Source organism: Aquarana catesbeiana, linkage group LG01, assembly GCF_042186555.1.
Source record: "Aquarana catesbeiana isolate 2022-GZ linkage group LG01, ASM4218655v1, whole genome shotgun sequence".
Lineage (NCBI taxonomy): Eukaryota > Metazoa > Chordata > Amphibia > Anura > Ranidae > Aquarana > Aquarana catesbeiana.
Genome location: NC_133324.1, coordinates 235,890,028 through 235,910,196, shown reverse-complemented (window position 1 = coordinate 235,910,196; position 20,169 = coordinate 235,890,028). Strand labels below are relative to the sequence as shown.

Below are 20,169 nucleotides of genomic sequence, written 5' to 3'. Positions count from 1 at the left end.
AGGTATTGGTGACCTTAACCTTCACCACAGCAAAGTAGATATACACACATGCACATAAAAACAGACATAAATATGAAAATAATACACAGACTAAATGTGCCACAACAATGTGTACATTTACTATGAAGACAATCCTTACCTCAGAGCGAGGAACACTGAGCCTAAACAATGGGATTGCCAGTGTGTCTGAGGCCTTTGAGGATTTTCTAAAATCTAGGGATGGAAATTTCACAGTTGCAATACCCTCTTGTTCATTTATAGATACAACCACTCCAATACTCCCGGAAATTCCTTTACCAAGCACCTAATTGAAAAGAAGGATAAATACAATCTAAATGTAGGCTGGCAGGCAAACACAAGCAGAAAATAGAATTTCAGAAATTACCACTTGCCTTTCTTTAAAAAAAAGTATTCTAAATACTCTTAAAGTGTTTGTTATTCAAACACTTTATATTCCTGATATGTGCCTGCTGTATCATGTACTTGTATGAGAAAGTATCCTGTTCTCTTTGTATTGCTTCCTTTGTGTGAAATCCCTGGTGTTCCTGCCATCCTTCTGCTTTCCTATTAAAATCTGACCGCACTAAGCAGGAGAGCACACTGTGGTAGTTCTCTAGCTGTGCTGGGAACTCAGTGTACTCTCCTCCAACGATCAGACTTGTCCTGATATGCCTCCAATGCACAGCCATTCATTGGCAAGCTCAGGGGTTCGTTTATCAAGCACCGGAAAATATCCGCTGCTGAGTTCTTAGGCCTCTCTCTCTTCTGGGTGCCTGTTTATGAAGCAGTGTAGATCGTTTCTCCTTTTCAGGATGAAGCGATCTACAAATGCTTTGAACTGTGGAGAACACTGCCTGTTACTCTAATCTCACGAGACATAGCGAGAATACAGTACCAGAAATTCACTGATACATGCGAGGTGTCCGTTTATTAAGTAGCTGTAAATTACCGCTGCTGAGAACACAGGCATTCTTAAAGGAGACCGCCCACCTCATGTTAATAAAATAATAATATATATACACATATATATATATATATATATATATATATATATATATATATATACACACACACACACACACACACACACACACACACATATATATATATATATATATATATATATATACACACATATATATATATACATACATACACACACACGCAGTGGATAAAAAAAAGTCTACACACCCCTGTTAAAATGTCAGGTTACTGTGAGTAAAATTAAACTAAAATAATGTGGTTGCATAAATGTGCACACCCTCTTATAATTGGGGATATAGCTGTGTTCAGAATTAAGCAATCACATTTAAACTCATGTTAAATAGGAGTCAGTACACACCTGCTATCATTTAAAGTGCCTCTGAATAACCCCAAATAAAGTTCAGCTGTTCTAGTAGGTCTTTCCTAACATTTTCTTAGTCGCATCCTACAGCAAAAGCCATGATCCGCAGAGAGCGTCCAAAACATCAGAGGGATCTCAATGTTAAAAGGTATCAGTCAGGAGAAGGGTACAAAAGAATTTCCAAGGCATTAGACATACCATGGAACACAGTGGAGACAGTCATCATCAAGTGGAAAAAATATGGCACAACACTGACATTACCAAGAACTGGACGTCCCTCCAAAATTATTGAAAAACAAGAAGAAAAATGGTCATGGAGACTGCCAAGAGGCCTACAGCAACATTAACCGGTTCAGATCCACTCTATAGCTAAATGACAGCTACAGCGCGGATCTACACTGCCGGGACTACGTCTATTGACGTCATCCCCTTTCCTCATTCCCAGCGCGCTCTCATGAGTGCGCCTCGGGGAAAATCTGTGTTGGCCGTGTCCCTTGGACACAGCCAATCACAGATCGCTGTAAATGGCCAATCACAGCGGCCATATACAGCGCGATTGCCATGGCCAATGAGAGATGATCTCAAATGTAAACAATTGAGATCATCTCTCATTGCCGGCTCTCTCTCCTCACACAGAGACAGCATGTGAGGAGAGAGAGCTTCTGTGTGCCCAAAAAGTGCCCACAGTGACATCTAACTAGTGCCCGTCTGTGCCATCAGTGCCCGTCTGTGCCATCAGTGCCCGTCTGTGCCATCAGTGCCCGTCTGTGCCATCAGTGCCCGTCTGTGCCACCTCATCAGTGCACATCTGTGCCACCTCAACAGTGCCCATCTGTGCCACCTCAACAGTGCCCATCTGTGCCACCTCAACAGTGCCCATCTGTGCCACCTCAACAGTGCCCATTTGTGCCACCTCAACAGTGCACATCTGTACCAATCAGTGCCCATCTGTGCCGCCTCAGTGCACAACTGTGCAATCAATCAGTGCCCATCTGTGCCGCCTCATCAGTGCCCATCTGTGCCGCCTCATCAGTGCCCATCTGTGCCGCCTCAACAGTGCCACATCAGTGCATATCTGTGCCCACCTGTGCCGCCTCATTAGTGCACATCTGTGCAATCAATCAGTGAACATTTGTGCTGCTTCCTCAGTGCTCATCTGTGCTACCTCATCAGTGCACATCTGTGCGATCAGTGCCATCAACCAGTGCACATCTGTGCTCATCAGTGCCACCTCATCAGTGCCGGCTTAGCACACACCTGTGCAATCTCATCACCACCAGCCATGTCCAAAAAAAGCTTTTCCGGTGAAAAGGCATTCCAAATTTTTTCCACGGCCGACGAGAGCAACGGGAAGCTCTCTTTTTCAGATACCCTTTCCAATTCGGATTCTGAGTCTGACATAAATTACGAGCCAGTCCTCAGTAGTGGAACACCAACAGACTCAGAGGAGGAAGAAATTCGGTCCGCCAAACGAAGGCGTTCTGGTGAGGAGGCAGTGGCATCCACCAGCACCGCAGTGCCATCCACCAGCACTGCAGTACCTCGGCAAGAAAGGCCAAGTACCAGTGGGTTGTCACCTCAGCCACAAAGGGTTAGGTCCCATGCCAGCCTTCCCTATGCCCTTCAGAACCCCTTGTGGCTTCCTCCTAATTCAGGAGAAGCTAGCGTTCCCCCTTTCACTGCCCAGCCAGGAGTCCAGGTGGACACAGAGAATTTTACCCCAATTCATTTTTTTAATTTCATTTTTACGGAGGACATGTTGGCGTCAATTGTGGCCCAGTGCAACCTGTACGCACAGCAATTTATTTTGCAAAATCCCACATCATATTATGCCCGTCCCTACGAGTTGAGAGACCTAACAGTGGAAGATTTCAAGGTTTTTTTGGGCCTCACATTTAATATGGGACTCACCAAAAAAAATCAATTGCGTTCCTACTGGTCAACCCACCCCATCCACCACATGCCGCTCTCTGCGGTAATGGCCAGAACCAGGTATCTGATGATAATGAGACAACTACATTTCAGTGACAATACCCAGTGCCCTCCCCGAAATTACCCAAATTATGACAGGCTTTACAAAATTCAGCCAATACTAAATTATTTTTCTGAAGTATTCCCCCAGCTGTTCACCCCGGACCAACACATATGTGTGAATGAGTCCCTTGTTAAATTTAGCGGCAGGCTTAAAATTAAGCAATTTATCCCCAGCAAAAGGGCCCGCTATGGGGTGAAGGTGTACAAATTATGTGACCGAGCCACAGTGTACACATATGCCTTCATAGTGTACGAAGGGAAGGACACCCAGCTGCAGCCCCTAATTGCCCGGACTACTTGGGAACCAGCGGGAAAGTTGTTTGGGACCTCACATACCCCCTACTGGAAAAAGGCTACCACCTGTATGTAGACAACTTCTACACATCTCTGCCCCTGTTCCACAACCTTCACCGGAAGAAGACGCCAGCATGTGGCACGGTAAAAAAGCTTTGGAAGGGCTTTCCTCAAAGTCTTGTCAATAAGCAGTTGAGAAAAGGAGAAACGGCAAGTCTGCGAAACAAAGAGAAACAAAGAGATTCTGGCAGTGAAGTGGAGGGACAGAAGGGATGTCTACATGTTGTCTTCCATCCACAATAACACCTATGTAGAAATCCACAGAAGGAATGGCCCCAGCCAAAAACCAACATGCATCTATGAATACAATTTGTTTATGGGGGGGGGGCCACAAGACGGACATACCATTGGTACAAAAAAGTAGCAATTTATTTTTTTCAATTGGCCATATTCAATTCCTATATCGTTTACTGCAAATCCACCCAAAACCCCCAACCCTTCCTTGGCTACCAGGAGGAAATTTACACTGCCCTTATATTCCCGAATGGCCTACCAGAAAACATCCGATCAGATGTTGTTAGTCGACTCTCCGAACGCCACTTTCCAGATAAACTCCCTCCCAAACCAACAGGCCAAAGACGTAAAAAAAGATGTAAGGTGTGTACCAGAGCAGGAGTCAGAAGAGACACCTTATTAATGTGCACAATGTCCTTCCCAACCAGGCCTCTGCATAGGTGAATGTTTCCGCCGTTAACATACTTCAATAAATTACTAGTGAAGTATGGTAAACGTAATCCTCAGTTCCTGCCTTCACAACTCTTATATGCCACTGCCTGCTCTGTAACTGACCCTGGCTTGTTATTCGACCACGTTTCTGTCTGCCGATTTTGTACATACCTCTGCCTAATCTGGAACTGACCCTGGACTGTTATCCGACCATGCTTCTGCCTAACGATTTAGTACATACCTCTGCCTGATCTGGAACTGACCCTGGACTGTTATTCGACCATGCTTCTGCCTAACGATTCTGTACATACCTCTGCCTGATCTGGAACGGTTTGACCATGCCTCTTGCCTGCCTCTTGGACTGATCTTGTACTCTGCAACTGGACTAGTGGGATTCAACACAGGGGTCTCACATATGTGAGGGGCTCCACAATAGTTTTTCTGGATGAAGAAAACAAATTTTCTTTGTTTTCTCATTCCTAGATTACAGTCTGGAGACTCGGAGGCTTGAAAGAGATTTGGGTGGTAGAAGCCTCTACCCCGTCCCCATTCTGTCCTGAACGAGGCCCTACTTCTGCCTGCTGCCTGTAGGACTTACTACCGTCATGCCTGTTTGTCGCACTGATCACAGCACATGGACCATGTTCCTGCCTACTACCAAGACCAATATTTTGGCACTGCTGACAATCTATGCCTGCACTGACCCTGGACTGTATATGGAGAGTATCCCTGCCTGCTGCCTGAAAAATTGTGTTGCTGACCGAGTCCTTGCCTGCTGCCTGGACCAGTGCTATCCTCCTGTGGACAACTGTGCTACTAAAACCACACGTAATCTTTTGTTTACCCTTTGCTCAGCATAATGTATTTTGGGGTATAATTCTTGGTATGTGCATTCTATGTGTCCCTGGAACACCTGACGGTGTTCCTTGCATGTTGGATCTCTGTATGTGGCCAGGCTGTGTAAAGAAATAAAAAGAAAAAGAGGGCGCACCGACCTAGTGCATTACCACAAATAGCGTTTATTAAAAAAGGTAAAACAGCAAATGAATACTCACAAACGAGCGTATACGTTAAGCATGAACAATAGCTGCAGGTGCGCAGTAGCGGACATCAGAACGTAATCAGGACCGGACATCAGATTGATGAGGCGATGGCTGACGCGTTTCTGGGGAGAACCCCTTTCTTCACACACATTTATGTGTGTATGCGTATGACCATGTGTCAGCCAGCACCAGCCCACAGAAAGCCACTCCCACCTACCCAGACCCAACCCTCCAAGGTGTATGGACCCACCCTGATGTCACTAGGTTGCCACAATGGAAGCATTGGCGATAGTCCCCATACATCTAGGGCAAAGCTGTGCCAATCAATCATTTATGAATCAATGGTTGAAGTTAGTAAAACATGTTCTGAAGAGGGCTGCAAGACGGCAGACACCAATGAAGCATTTTGGCCTTATCATTATCATTGAGGTTTTAGTCACTCGAGCGCAGGAGAGATTTTTTGTCAGGCTGTGTAAAGGCCTCACACATGTGGTATTGCCACACTCAGAAGGAGTGGCAGAATGTATTTTGGGGTGTTATTTTTGCTATGTAAATGCTAGGTGTTGGAAAGCGGACAACTTTGTGTAAAAAAAAAAAAAAAAATGCGTTTTCATTTTTTTCCACTTTTTCCAAAAACTTATGGAAAAAAATGAACCGTTCAAATGACTCATTATGCCTCATAGATTATACGTTGGGGTGTGTGCTTTCCAAAATGGGGTCATATTGTGGGCGTTTCCATTGTCCTGGTGCTCCAGGGCCTTCAAAAGTGTAATAGGTGGGTAAGAAACGAGATGTGTAATTTATGCTCCTAGAACACCTGAAGGTGCTACTTCAATGTTAGGCCTCTGTATGTGGTCAGGCTGTGTAAAAGTCTCACACATGTGGTATCGTTTTACTCAGAAGGAGTAGCAGAATGTATTTCAGGGTGTTCAGGAGGGGGTTTTAAGTGCCCAGTGAGCAAGTGGTTAAAGGAGCTGCAGGAATATTTGGCAAGTACTGGCTGTGTGGTACATGTGACAACAATCTCCCGTATTCTTCATATATCTGGGCTATGGGGCAGAGGGGCAAAATGAAAAGCCTTTTCTTACGAAGAAAAACATCCAAGCCCGGCTAAATTTTGCAAAAACACATCTGAAGTCTCCGAAAAGCATGTGGAAAAATGTGTTATGCTCCCTTTAGGAAACCAAGGTTGAACCTTTTGGCCATAATTCCAAAAGATCTGTTTGGTGCAAAAACAACACTATACATCACCAAAAGAACACCATACCCACAGTGAAGCATGGTGGTGGCAGCAAAATGCTTTGGGGCTGTTTTTCTTCGGCCTGAACAGGGGCCTTTAGTCAAGGTAGAGGGAATACCAGTCAATATTGCCACAAAACCTTCAGGCTTCTGCTAGAAAGCTGAACATGAAGAGGAACGTCATCTTTTAGCACAACGACGACCCAAAGTATACATCCAAATCAACAAAGGAATGGCTTCACCAGAAGATGATTACGTTTTGTAATGACCCAGCCAGAGCCCAGACCTGAATCCCATTGAAAATTTGTGGGGTGATCTGAAGAGGATTGTGCGCAGGAGATGCCCGCGCAATCTGACAGATTTGGAAAGTTTTTGCAAAGAAGAGTGGGCAAATATTGCCAAGTCAAGATGTGCCATGCTAATAGACTGATTTCCAAAAAGACTGAGTGCTGTAATAAAATCAAAAGGTGCTTCAACAAAGTATTAGTTTAAGGGTGTGCACACTTATGTAACCATATTATTTTAATTTTTTATTTTTTACTTCCCTCCACCTAAAAGATTTCAGCTTGTTGTTCAACTGAGTTGTACAGTTTATAGGTCACATTAAAAAGGTGGAAAAAGTTCTGAAATGATTTATCTTTGTCTCACATTTTTACATCACAGGAACCTGACATTTTAACAGGGGTGTGAAGACTTTTTATTTCCACTGTACATACACACACTATATATATATATATATATATATATATATATATATATATATATATATATATATATATATATATATATACATACACACATACATACACACACACACACACACACACACACACACACACACACACACATATATACGGTAGGGGGACATGTTTACTAGCTTGGGGGGTCTGATCGAGGAAGAAGTCAATAATCTTCCTTTTTCCTCCTCCGTTCTCTGGGGATTCTCTCTTTTCTCCCTGATTTTCCATCTCTGAGCTGGAGAATTCTGACAGAGATCGCCAATAAAGTGAAGAGATCGCACCTTCATAAACTGTCCGTTTCTGTCAATGACAGATTCAGTGCGTGCGGAGAACATGTTCTCCCCAGATCACCTCTATTTCATAAACTGATAATGATCGGAGATTAGCTGCGATCATTAGGATCGCAGCTCATCTTGGTTGCATAAACGGACACTTTAGTGTGCTGCTACTTCTCCCCCAACTTCTCTATGCAGCGATAACAGAGGGAATGTGATCATTTATAAAAATCTAAACAAAAATGTTTTGCCTTTCATTTCTATTTTAAACTTGAATGGGTTGTTTTACAAGGTGATCATTTACAATCACTTTAAGGAAGCCTGATAACTCCAACAACTATACAAATGGGGGGACAGTGTGTGGTCACTCCTCCTCAGTGGTGTGACCACACACCTGAAACAGCACAGAGATAAATGTGGTGTGTGTGTGTGTGTGTGTGTTGACTGGCTAGAGACATTTTAAGAAGAGGCTGTGCAGCACAGGGCAGGAGGCAAAATACGACCACTAGAACCCCGTATTTAGGCAAGTATACTCCATTCTAGTGTGAGGAATGGGGTCCTGAAATTTACGTGCACTAAAAATGCATATATCCTTTAAAGCAGGATGGGCTCAGAAAATTATTTTGAACTTCAGGTTTATGATGTGAAAATCTTATTTATGTGTAAACTAAATAACTAGGGTTGGAAAAGGCACTGGTGCTCATCAGTGGAGACTTGGTTGCAGGTGATCTTCAGCACATATGCCAACATCTAGAAGAAGTTAAATCCCCAATAAATGTAAATGGAATGAATGTAATAGCTTGTTACAGTAAAAAAGCTACATGAGAAAATGCTCTGTCAGTGCTACGTAAGCAACGGCCTCCTCAGTGATTGCCATGTACGTGAAAATCCTAGGTGACTTCTTATCTTACATGCAGACCAGTGAAGGAATACTCTCCCCTATGTGGCTGGGGTGATGGATTGTTTTTTTTGTCTTGAGGATGTACACTAGGTTAGAGGTGGGCAGCACAGAAGTGAGAACATGTGCAGCATGTTTGGTGCTGAAAGGTGGATGACCTAACTACCCTCTCTTAGTCAACCTTAATAATACAAAACAGAAACACTATGCTGAAGTCCTTTCAGGGTATGACTAACTATGCACGAAGCAGAAAAAAAATATTACTACAGAGATAATCAGATATGAGCAACAGTGTTGTAGATAGCATATATAGGAAATGTGCAGCATTGAGGAGTGTATAATGGCATAATGAGCAAAAAAAAATTTTGACATCTTTTTGTACTAGAACGATTTAACCCGTGATTGCAAAAATGTAGCTTTAAACAAAAAAAGTAATAGAAAGGGTTTCCTTATTTTAATTTATAAATTCAAATGTAGCTAGCGAATAAGGACTATGGTGTTATGTCCTAAATATTAGAAGGATTATTGTAATTCCCTACTGGCCTTTTGGACTTGCATAAGCAAGTACTGATACTGGCAACTCTTATTATGTCAAAAACAAATATACAAGCTTGATGCCAAAACTAAAGGAAGATCATGGTATGTAAAATGTTATTGATATTTGTGACTAACACGTCTGGACACTGTTACCAAAGGCCTTGTTTTTAATGCTGAAATGTTACTGGTAAAATGCAAACCATGTTACCTGAACCTCGGAACCTATTTTAATAGTCTCCTTGAACCCTCCAAGGGCACAGAGAGCTGCCACAGCTTGTCTAGCTATGCCCTGCAACTTGGCCAGCTTTCTGCTGCTCCCGCTACCATTCTCCAGGATACTCTCGGCATGCTTGCCCAGCTGAGGGATATGCATTAGCGCACGGGACAAGACCTGTAGAAACAAAATTTTTAAAAAACTAACATTTAGTGCTAAATAAACTATGGAAAAATCCAGTGCAAAATAGAGAATGGAAATAAAAATATTTTACATCTGGACTGATAATAACTAGACTAATATATATATATATATATATATACACACACACATACACAATTGCAATATACATTCTGTTGAATGAAATCAAGGGCCTTCCTTCCGTTTAGGTGAAGTGTTAACTAACAAGTGCTGGGGTAGCACATTGCAGGGGCTTCTATCGTTAAGGCTTCTTTCTCTAAGTGATTCTTTCTACAAGTGATATGCACTTCATTCTCTGCACTGGGTTCTGCCTCACCTGATCATTCCTTCTGTCTCTTTACAGGTATGTGTCAGCTCATCCACATCTTCCACCGTTAACTGCAATTGGGATCTGCTTGCTGTCTCTGTGTGTGTGTGTCTCTCTGGTATGTGGCCTTCTCTATCTGTTGCCCTGTGCGAACAACCATGACATTATTTGTTTTTCTGGACTGTCTTACCTAAGTTTTATGTGTTGATCTTGTCTTGGCCTCTGGCTATTCTGACTTTTGAAGCAAAAAGTTCACTTTGATTGCTAGGCACTCTTATAGTCACTCATGATTAATTAACGAACTTCAACCCCACCCTTATAACAGTATATATTTGAGCATCCTTAAGGGGGTAGCACATTGCTGGGGTAGCACATTGCAGGGGCTTCTATCGTTAAGGCTTCTTTCTCTAAGTGATTCTTTCTACAAGTGATATGCACTTCATTCTCTGCACTTCAGTGATTGCACGAAGCAAACAAATACAGCAATCTGCACTGGAAAGCAGCTAACAGACTGCAGGTGACCCGTCTCTCTATTAAGCTCTCCTTCCACTCTGTAACATGCACTCTCTACCACTGCTTCTGACACTCCTGTCCTCTCTCCGCAAACTCTCTTACCTTCACCCCCCCTCTCCACCCGCCTGCTTATACATATCACCCTGCCTTCTGTCTTCCCCCTACTACTGCTCTTACCAACTCTCGCTCATTCTACATCCATACACTGATAAAACCTCCAGTACTCTGAGACATGCCCCTTCACATAAATCACAGTCCCACATTACCTCCCTCACCCTCCTGCTTCTCCTAATCTCTGGTGACATATCCCCAAACCCTGGGCCACCATCATCTGTCTTTGCCCAACGCTCCCATCCCCCTACACCCTCTGGCAGGAGCCGCAACCCACAGAACTTGGTCCATATTCCTCTTTCCAAAACCAGCCCCCCCTTTTCCTGTGCCCTGTGGAATGCACGTTCTGTCTGCAACAAACTCACCGCCCTCCACGACCTCTTCATCACAAATTCCTTTAACCTACTTGCCATTACTGAAACCTGGCTTCATGAATCGGATACTATTTCTCCTGCTTCCCTCTCCCATGGGGGCCTTCTTTGGACTCACTCCCCCAGACCAAGTGGACGGAAGGGAGGTGGAGTGGGAATCCTTCTAGCCCCATGCAGCACCTATCAGGTTCTTCACCCACCTCCCTCTCTGACACTCTCCTCTTTTGAGGCACATTGCATTCGTCTTTTCTCTCCCATTTCTCTAAGAATTGCTGTCATCTACCGGCCCCCTGGACCGGTATCAGCCTTTCTTGATGACTTCTCTGCCTGGCTACCCTACTTTCTCTCTTCTGAAATCCCCACAATTATTCTTGGGGACTTCAACATCCCTGTCAACACTAACACTACTATTACTTCTAAACTTCTCAGTCTAACCTCATCGCTTGACCTGAAGCAATGGATACAGGCTCCTACCCACTCCAACGGCAACACCCTTGACCTTGCCTTCTCCTATCTGTGCACTCCGTGCAACCTTTCCAACAATCCATTCCCACTCTCTGATCACCACCTTATTAGTTTTGCTCTCTCCTTGTCTTCCACCTCTTCTCCCTCCAACCGCCCAACAGTTACACGCAGAAACCTTCGCCACCTCAACCCTTCTCTTCTCTACTCTGCTACTGATCACCTCTATGACAAAATCTCCCCCCTGTCCTGCCCCAACCTAGCTACTTTCATTTACAACAGCTCACTGTCCTCCTCCCTAGACAAGCTGGCCCCCCTCACTACACGCAGAATTAGGCCCCGACTGCTACAGCCCTGGCAAACAGATGACACCAGAAGTCTCAGAAAACGTAGCCGCGCTCTTGAGCGCCTGTGGCATAAGACTAAGACCCAGGAAGACTTCACACAATATAAATCTGCCCTCCTAAAATACTACTCCTGCCTTCACACTGCCAAACAGACCTACTTTATCACACTCATCAACACCTTCTCATCCAGTCCACGTCAACTCTTCTCTACCTTCAACACTCTACTCTGTCCTCCACTGCCTCCACCCACCAACTCAATCACCGCCCAGGAGATTGCCAATCACTTCAAAACTAAGATAGATACAATTCATGAGGAGATCGCCAATGCGCAAAAACCTCCCCCATGCAACACCCCATGTCCACAGATACAGTCATTACTTCCCTCATTCAACCCTGCTACTACTACTGAGGTTGCTAAACTTTTATCTAGCACTCATCTAACCACTTGCCCCCTGGATCCTGTTCCCTCGCAAATGCTACGCTCACCCTCTGACTCGATTCTACGCTCTCTAACTCACATTCTCAACCTCTCCCTCTCTTGTGGCATCTTCCCAAACTCTCTAAAACATGCACTAGTCACCCCCATACTAAAAAAGCCCTCACTGGATCCCACCAATCTCAACAACTTACGTCCCATCTCCTTACTCTCCTTCTCCTCCAAACTTCTTGAAAGACTGGTCTACAACCGATTAAGTGACCATCTGACCATGAATAAACTTCTTGATCCCCTTCAGTCCGGTTTTCGCCCTCAACACTCCACGGAAACTGCTCTCCTTAAACTCTCAAATGACCTACTAATGGCTAAAGCCAATGGACACTATTCTGTACTACTTCTCCTGGATCTCTCTGCTGCCTTTGACACAGTGGACCACCCACTCCTCCTCGATAAACTCCACTCCTTTGGTCTCCGTGACTGCACTCTTCGCTGGTTCTCATCCTACCTATCCCACCGCTCCTTCAGTGTCACTTACAACTCTACTTCCTCCTCTCCTCTTCCTTTTTCCGTTGGGGTCCCCCAAGGTTCTGTTCTCGGACCTCTCCTTTTCTCAATCTACACCACCTCCTTGGGTCAGTTGATTGCCTCCCACGGCTTTAAATATCATCTCTACGCTGATGACACCCAAATCTATCTCTCCACCCCCCAGCTCTCTCCATCTGTCTCCTCACGCATTACCAACTTATTAGCAGACATATCAGCCTGGATGTCACATCACTTTCTCAAACTCAACCTATCCAAAACCGAGCTCATGATATTTCCTCCCTCAGGTGCCACTTCCCCTGATCTCCCTGTCAAGATCAACGGCTCAACTATCAACCCATCTCCCCACGCCAAGGTCCTAGGTGTAATCCTGGACTCTGAACTAACCTTTCGACCCCACATTCTATCACTATCCAAAGCTTGCCGCCTCTGTCTTCGCAACATCTCCAAGATACACCCCTTCCTAACCATTGACACCACAAAGCTTCTAATCCACTCCCTGGTCATCTCCCGCCTTGACTACTGCAACTCCCTCCTCATTGGTTTACCTCTAAATAGGCTATCCCCACTTCAGTCCATCATGAACGCTGCGGCCAGGCTCATCCACCACACAAACCGCTCAGCGTCTGCTACACCCCTCTGCCAATCCCTCCATTGGCTGCCACTCAGTCACCGAATTAAATTCAAGATACTAACTATAACTTACAAAGCCATCCACAACTTGGCCCCTAGCTACATCTCTAACCTAGTCACAAAATACCAACCTAATCGTTCTCTTCGCTCCTCCCAAGACCTCCTGCTCTCAAACTCCCTTGTCACCTCATCCCATGCTCGCCTTCAGGACTTCTCCAGAGCCTCCCCCATCCTCTGGAATGCTCTACCCCAATCCGTCCGTTTTTCTCCTACTTTATCCACTTTCAGACGATCCCTGAAAACTCATCTCTTCAGAGAAGCCTATCTGGCCCCCACCTAACAACTGTACATTTATCTTCTCAATCAGCACATCACCCACAGTTATTACCTCTTGTATCTCTTGACCTCCCCTCTTAGATTGTAAGCTCTAAGGAGCAGGGCCCTCTGATTCCTACTGTATCAAATTGTATTGTACTTGTACTGTCTACCCTCAAGTTGTAAAGCGCTACGTAAACTGTTGGCGCTATATAAATACTGTATAATAATAATAATAATAATAATAATAATAACAAGTGTGGTTGGGGGAAAGGGGGGATTTGGGACTTTATATGAGGCATAGGACCCGTAGGTACAATGCCGCCATCCCTGTTTGACAATTCTTTGAAGAAAGAGGTTTGGGACTTTGTAGGAAGCACACTCAGGAGACGGATGTCCCTGGGAGTAAGGTCCCCAATGGATGGTCAGGGGTGATGTGAATGGCATATCCGTGGAACCTCTGGAACTCCTAGGCCAACACACATGGTCTAAATTGGGGCACAATGTCCAAAGAGGCCAGCTACCACAGAGAACATCTATGACCTTGTGCAGTGAAAAAAGAAAGAATCATGCCTTTCAGACCAGTGTCTTTCCTTGATCCTCTCTTCAGGGCTCTTGGGACATTGTGCACCAATTTGGACCATGTGTGTTGGCCTAGGAGTTCCAGAGGTTCCACAGATATGCCATTCACATCACCCCTGACCATCCATGGGGGACCTTACTCCCAGGGACATCCGTCTCCTGATGTGTTTTTCCATCAAATATCTTGGGTTTTTCACCTCAGCTCCTGGGGCTAGTGAATTGTTCGGCAGGCCTGCAGCTCTCATCGCTCCATTTCAGACTCATAGCTATATTATATATATCAAGAATCTGCTCCTGATGAGTGGAGGTCATCCACGAAACACGTTGAGCTATGTTGATGCCACTATCATGTTTAGTCAGCATCATTCCATCAATTTTATTCTGTTTTATAGCAATATGTTGTAACAATCATGCACTTTTATATATGTATTGTGTGATACTTGGGTTGTGTGTCTGACATTTTTATGCTATTTTATTATGATGTTTTGGTTGTACACATCATATATGGAATACATTTTATTCTATTATACTCTTTATGTGCACTGTATTGAAATTTAGTAATTACAGTTATATAACAAACTGGTCAGACACAATTTGCATCATGGTCACCCCCCCTCCTCACCAGCTGTATGCTTCATACAAAGTCCCAAACCTCTCTCTTCAATGAATTAACAAGTGTGGTTCCCTCAACTAAGCCAATGCAGTAGCACTGACCACAGTACATACATTAATAGGTTAATTGGTCAATAACTGATGATGTTTTTAAAAACAGATTAACAAGCGGATGGCTTTTTTTTTTTTTTTCTTTTTTACCTTTTCTGCAGTTGTGGTCCATATCTGTGCTGCATTGGACTCTGGGGCCATCAACAAACTGTGGAGTAAAGCAATCACTTCTGCAGCCATACTGTTTGCAACATGTCCACTGATGAAAGGACGCACAGGATCAGTTCTAAAATAATAAAAAACATATTTAAAACATTTTAAAAACAGCAAATAAATATTTGCTATTTAATGCAAGCAGGGTCTGTACCTGGCAAGCTCTGAATTCCTCTCTCTGCAGATTGAGGTTTGGGCTGTTTTCTTTTTGTCTCCAGTTGAAAGTCCACTAGCAATTTCAGGACTCAAGGTCTCCACTGGTGGCCCGACGCTTACAATTAAACCAGATTGGGCCCATTTGTTGGCTTTACGTAAAGCAGCAGAAGTCTCCTCAGTGATAACTTCACAGCAGCCACTCTGTAGAAAAGCCAGAGAGGAACATTAAATGTAATAAAAAAAAAATGTTAATCAAATATATACAAAGAAGACACTTATGTCAAGGAGAACACAGGCCTCCAAAGTAAGGCTGGCCATAGACGGAACAATTTTCTTTTCTGCAACCATTGGTTGCAGGAAAGAAAATTGCTCGATTCCCCCAAGAGAGAACACAGCAATAAATAGCATGTAAAATCCGACAGACTAGTTGTGCCCAAGTTGATCGATCAACTTGGGTACATTTAGCCTGCTCGTACGTGGTTTGAAGGAAATGTCCAAAATTTGAACTGTCTCTGGCTGTCTAAAGTTCTATTTTACCCCTAAAATCTTGGCTTACAGTAAGTTTTTCAACAAAGGGTCAATTATTCATAACAGCCCATGGTGCCAATTTTTGCTTTGAAAGCCAAGGTAAGAGCTGGCAAGGGAATAACAGAACAAATGCCCAAAACCACCCTAGTCTTTAAAAAAGAAAAAAAAAAAATCACAGCTGGCAATAAAGTGGTAAGAGGGACAATTTCTGTCCAGGGCCTACTAAGGCAATAAAGAAGTAAAAGGATGAAGAGCAGCCCTGAAGGAAACTTAGGAGCTGCCACTGCTAACCTGTTTGTAGAGTAGAGTCAGCAACCTGTAGATCACGATCTACCAGTAGATCATAGACAGGTGATTGGTAGATCTCGATCTGGGTTTGCTGACCTGCCATTCCAAAGCATTAAACATAGTGCAATGCAGAGGGACTACTTGTAAAGTTAGAGCTGTAGAAAGGAGCAAGAGCCACATAAGCCGACGCCTCCGCTGTAGTGCCGGCTCCATGCAGAGTGATACCAACTGCACTCCACTGATTAAGTCAGGTAGCTGTCTCTAGAGTGGTGGCCGCAACAGGAAATAAAAGCTCTTCAGGTCAGTGTGAATCAATACACTGGGCATAACAGAATAGGGCTGCTTCCACACTGATGTGCTGCTGTTTACCCACACCGTGGGTGCAGTGCACCTGCAGCTTTCCTGTGGCTTTACTGCGCTTAGCCATAGACGTCCATTATATCCTGCTGTTTTACTATCCCCATACTTTACATGTGAACGAGCCCTCATGTGCCACTGCTGAACCCAACTAAGGGCTCATTTAATTGCTGCACCTCTGAAAAGCGATCAGAGTGTGTGTTGATAGGTGGTGAGGAGGCGATATGTTACCTTCTCGCTACCTGATTTAAATCCACGATTGCCGTGCAATGCACATGTTTGCGACACGGTAGTCCTGCAATTAGTGGTTTAAATCAGGTGTGAGGTGGGACACTGTGCCCGCTGACCTTTGACTTCTCCCGTGTTGTACAGGTAGATCTCCACCTCTTTAAGGTTGTCTACCCTTGTTGTAGAGGCACATGCCCTTCCCCATTTATTGTACTTACTGATCTGAATTGCAATATGGTCCATAAAACATTTCACTGCAGTTTATAATTCAGAACTTATAGTCTAAGCAGCAGAGCAAAGTTAAAGATGTGCAGTTCATTGCCAGTCAATTTTTTCACATACAGTGGGGCAAAAAAGTATTTAGTCAGCCACCAATTGTGCAAGTTCTCCCACTTAAAAAGATGAGAGGCCTGTAATTGTCATCATAGGTATACCTCAACTATGAGAGACAAAATGTGGAAACAAATCCAGACAATTGTCTGATTTTTGAAAGAATTTATTTGCAAATTATGGTGGAAAATAAGTATTTGGTCAATATCAAAAGTTCATCTCAATACTTTGTTATATATCCTTTGTTGGCAATGACAGAGGTCAAACGATTTCTGTAAGTCTTCACAAGGTTGTCACACACTGTTGCTGGTATGTTGGCCCATTCCTCCATGCAGATCTCCTCTAGAGCAGTGATGTTTTCGGGCTGTCGCTGGGCAACACAGACTTTCAACTCCCTCCAAAGGTTTTCTATGGGGTTGATATCTGGAGACTGGCTAGGCCACTCCAGGACCTTGAAATGCTTCTTAAGAAGCCACTCCTTCGTTGCCCGGGCGGTGTTTGGGATCATTGTCATGCTGAAAGACCCAGTCACATTTCATCTTCAATCCCTTGCTGATGGGAGGAGGTGTGCACTCAAAATCTCACGATACATGGCCCCATTCATTCTTTCATGTACACGGTCCTGTTCCCTTTGCAGAGAAACAGCTCCAAAGCATGATGTTGCCACCCCCATGCTTCACAGTAGGTATGGTGTTCTTTGGTTGCAACTCAGCATTCTCTCTCCTTCAAACACGACGAGTTGTGTTTCTACCAAACAGTTCTACTTTGGTTTCATCTGACCATATAACATTCTCCCAATCCTCTTCTGGATCATCCAAATGCTCTCTAGCAAACCTCAGACGGGCCCAGACATGTACTGGCTTAAGCAGGGGGACACGTCTGGCACTGCAGGATCTAAGTCCCTGGCCGCGTAGTGTGTCACCGAAGGTAGCCTTTCATACGTTGCATACGTTGGTCTCAGCTCTCTGCAGGTCATTCACTAGGTCCCCCCTGTGTGGTTCTGGGATTTTTGCTCACTGTTCTTGTGATCATTTTAACACTATGGTGTGAGATCTTGCGTGGAGCCCCAGATCGAGGGAGATTAACAGTGGTCTTGTATGTCTTCCATTTTCTAATTATTGCTCCCACAGTTGATTTCTTCACACCAAGTTGCTTGCCTATTGCAGATTTAGTCTTCCCAGCCTGGTGCAGGTCTACAATTTTGTTTCTGGTGTCCTTCGACAGCTCTTTGGTCTTCACCATACTGGAGTTTGGAGTGTGACTGTTTTAGGTTGTGGACAGGTGTTTTTTATTATACTGATAACAAGTTCAAATAGGTGCCATTAATACAGGTAATGAGTGGAGGACAGAGGAGCCTCTTAAAGAAGATGATACAGGTCTGTGAGAGCCAGAAATCTTGCTGGTTTGTAGGTGACCAAATACTTATTTTCCACCATAATTTGAAAATAAATTATTTCAAAAATCAGACAATGTGATTGTCTGGATTTGTTTCCACATTTTGTCTCTCATAGTTGAGGTATACCTATGATGACAATTACAGGCCTCTCTCATCTTTTTAAGTGGGAGAACTTGCACAATTGGTGGCTGACTAAATACTTTTTTGCCCCACTATAACTCCCCAACATTAATAAGAGAGCAACTAAAGAAAAGTAGTATGAGCGTTACCTTCAAAACTCCAGAGGCAAACAACCCTTTACTGCACACTATGTCCATTTGTTTTGGCACAGTGTTCTTTAAAACTTACACTAGTGTGCAAAAAATGTGCACCCCTATAGCTCTCCCATTGTACAAACAAGCACATTCTTTTTCATTAGAAAAACATGAATACAAACTTTGGTCATATCTCGATCCATCTTCACAACTTTCTCCATGTTGGCACCAGTGCCAAGACGAAACGGTCGCCCTTCTGAGCTACTATATAAAATAAAATAATATCACAGACTTTAGAAAAAATAGCATAAAATAAAACTTTGCTAAACATGCAGATTCAAAAACAAAAAAACAAAAATTGAAAATAAAGTGGTTGTAAACTTCAGACAATAAATACGAACAAAGCATATTCCTCTAAAGTGTGTACTTTTCTCACATAAGAGCACCAAGTTTTATTTCTGCTATCTGCATAAGTCACTTCTAACAAGTTTTCCTGACACCAAGAGAAAAATGGTGACAGGGGAGGGAGCTCCAGCTGATTGACAGCCTCAACTCTGTTCCTGTGTGAAGGGGGAGTGTCCCTTCCCTCCAATCAGCTGTCAGAGCTCTCCTCACTGAGCTCTGCAGAGCTCTCCGCTCCCTTTTTTCTGACATCTCAGACCAGCTTTAAAATTCTGGATTTTGAATGGATGCAGAGAAAAGAAGACTACAGGTGAAGCCAGTCAGGTCACAGGCTATTGTATATGTGAGAGTTTACAACCACTTTAAATGTATTTATTTTGTAAAAGTAGAAAAAAACATTTATGGGACTCCTTGCATTACCTGAGCAATGGCTGCAGGACTTCGTGAGAAGACTGGTCTTCACGTTTGTGGATAAAAATGGACAGTTTACCATCAACAGCTTCACTCTCCTCCCCAGTATCCTTGTCGCCCTTCTGGGAGTTTTTTGGACTAGCTTTAGACAAACTGCTATCTGGCTCAGAGGCAGTGGGGGAAAGAACTGTCTGACATCCTATAATAGAAAGCAGAAACTAATCCCGGTGTCTGCCATCAAAATCATTACACTGGTTAACAATCTTTCCTTCCCTGTAGAGTGACAAATTGATGCAAAATGAATTTGCTGTTTTTTTTTTTTTTTCACTTTACCTGGAGCTGTATGCAATACCATCTAGAAATTCTTCTAGTACAAAAATAGGATTTTTATAACAGCTTACCTGTAAAATCCTTTTCTTGGAGTACATCACGGGACACAGAGCCATAGTAGTTACTATGTCGGTTATATAGGTCACCTATGGACACTGGCACACCCTAAGACAGGAAGTTCACTCCCTATAAAACCCATCCCATTACTGGGAGTACCTCGGTTTTTGGAGCAAAGCAATAAACGTGTATCAGAAGAGGAGAGGGACCTCTGTCTGTGAAAATAAAAATCCTATTTTCTTTATCTTACATCACGGGACACAGAGCCACAGTAGTTACTATGTGGGATGTCCCAGAGCAATGTTAACTGAGGGGGGGAGACACAACAAAAGTAGGGCACCATGAGACCAGAGGACCTATACTGCTGCCTGCAGCACGCTGCACCCAAAT

At 43.8% G+C, this 20,169-nt stretch overlaps 1 protein-coding gene across 3 annotated transcripts in view; it reads right to left on the bottom strand.

Annotated features, from left to right (window-relative positions):
* HECTD4 (HECT domain E3 ubiquitin protein ligase 4) overlaps positions 1-20,169 on the bottom strand; it is a 282,112-nt gene that overhangs the window by 80,941 nt on the left and 181,002 nt on the right. For all 3 annotated transcript variants that reach the window (XM_073625973.1, XM_073625959.1, XM_073625965.1), the window contains exons 37-42: positions 19,402-19,591; positions 18,762-18,843; positions 15,197-15,399; positions 14,980-15,115; positions 9,340-9,522; positions 140-304 (exon numbers count right to left, since the gene is read on the bottom strand). In XM_073625973.1, the coding sequence (XP_073482074.1) occupies positions 140-304; positions 9,340-9,522; positions 14,980-15,115; positions 15,197-15,399; positions 18,762-18,843; positions 19,402-19,591 (959 nt within the window). The remainder of the gene's footprint in view (positions 1-139; positions 305-9,339; positions 9,523-14,979; positions 15,116-15,196; positions 15,400-18,761; positions 18,844-19,401; positions 19,592-20,169) is intronic.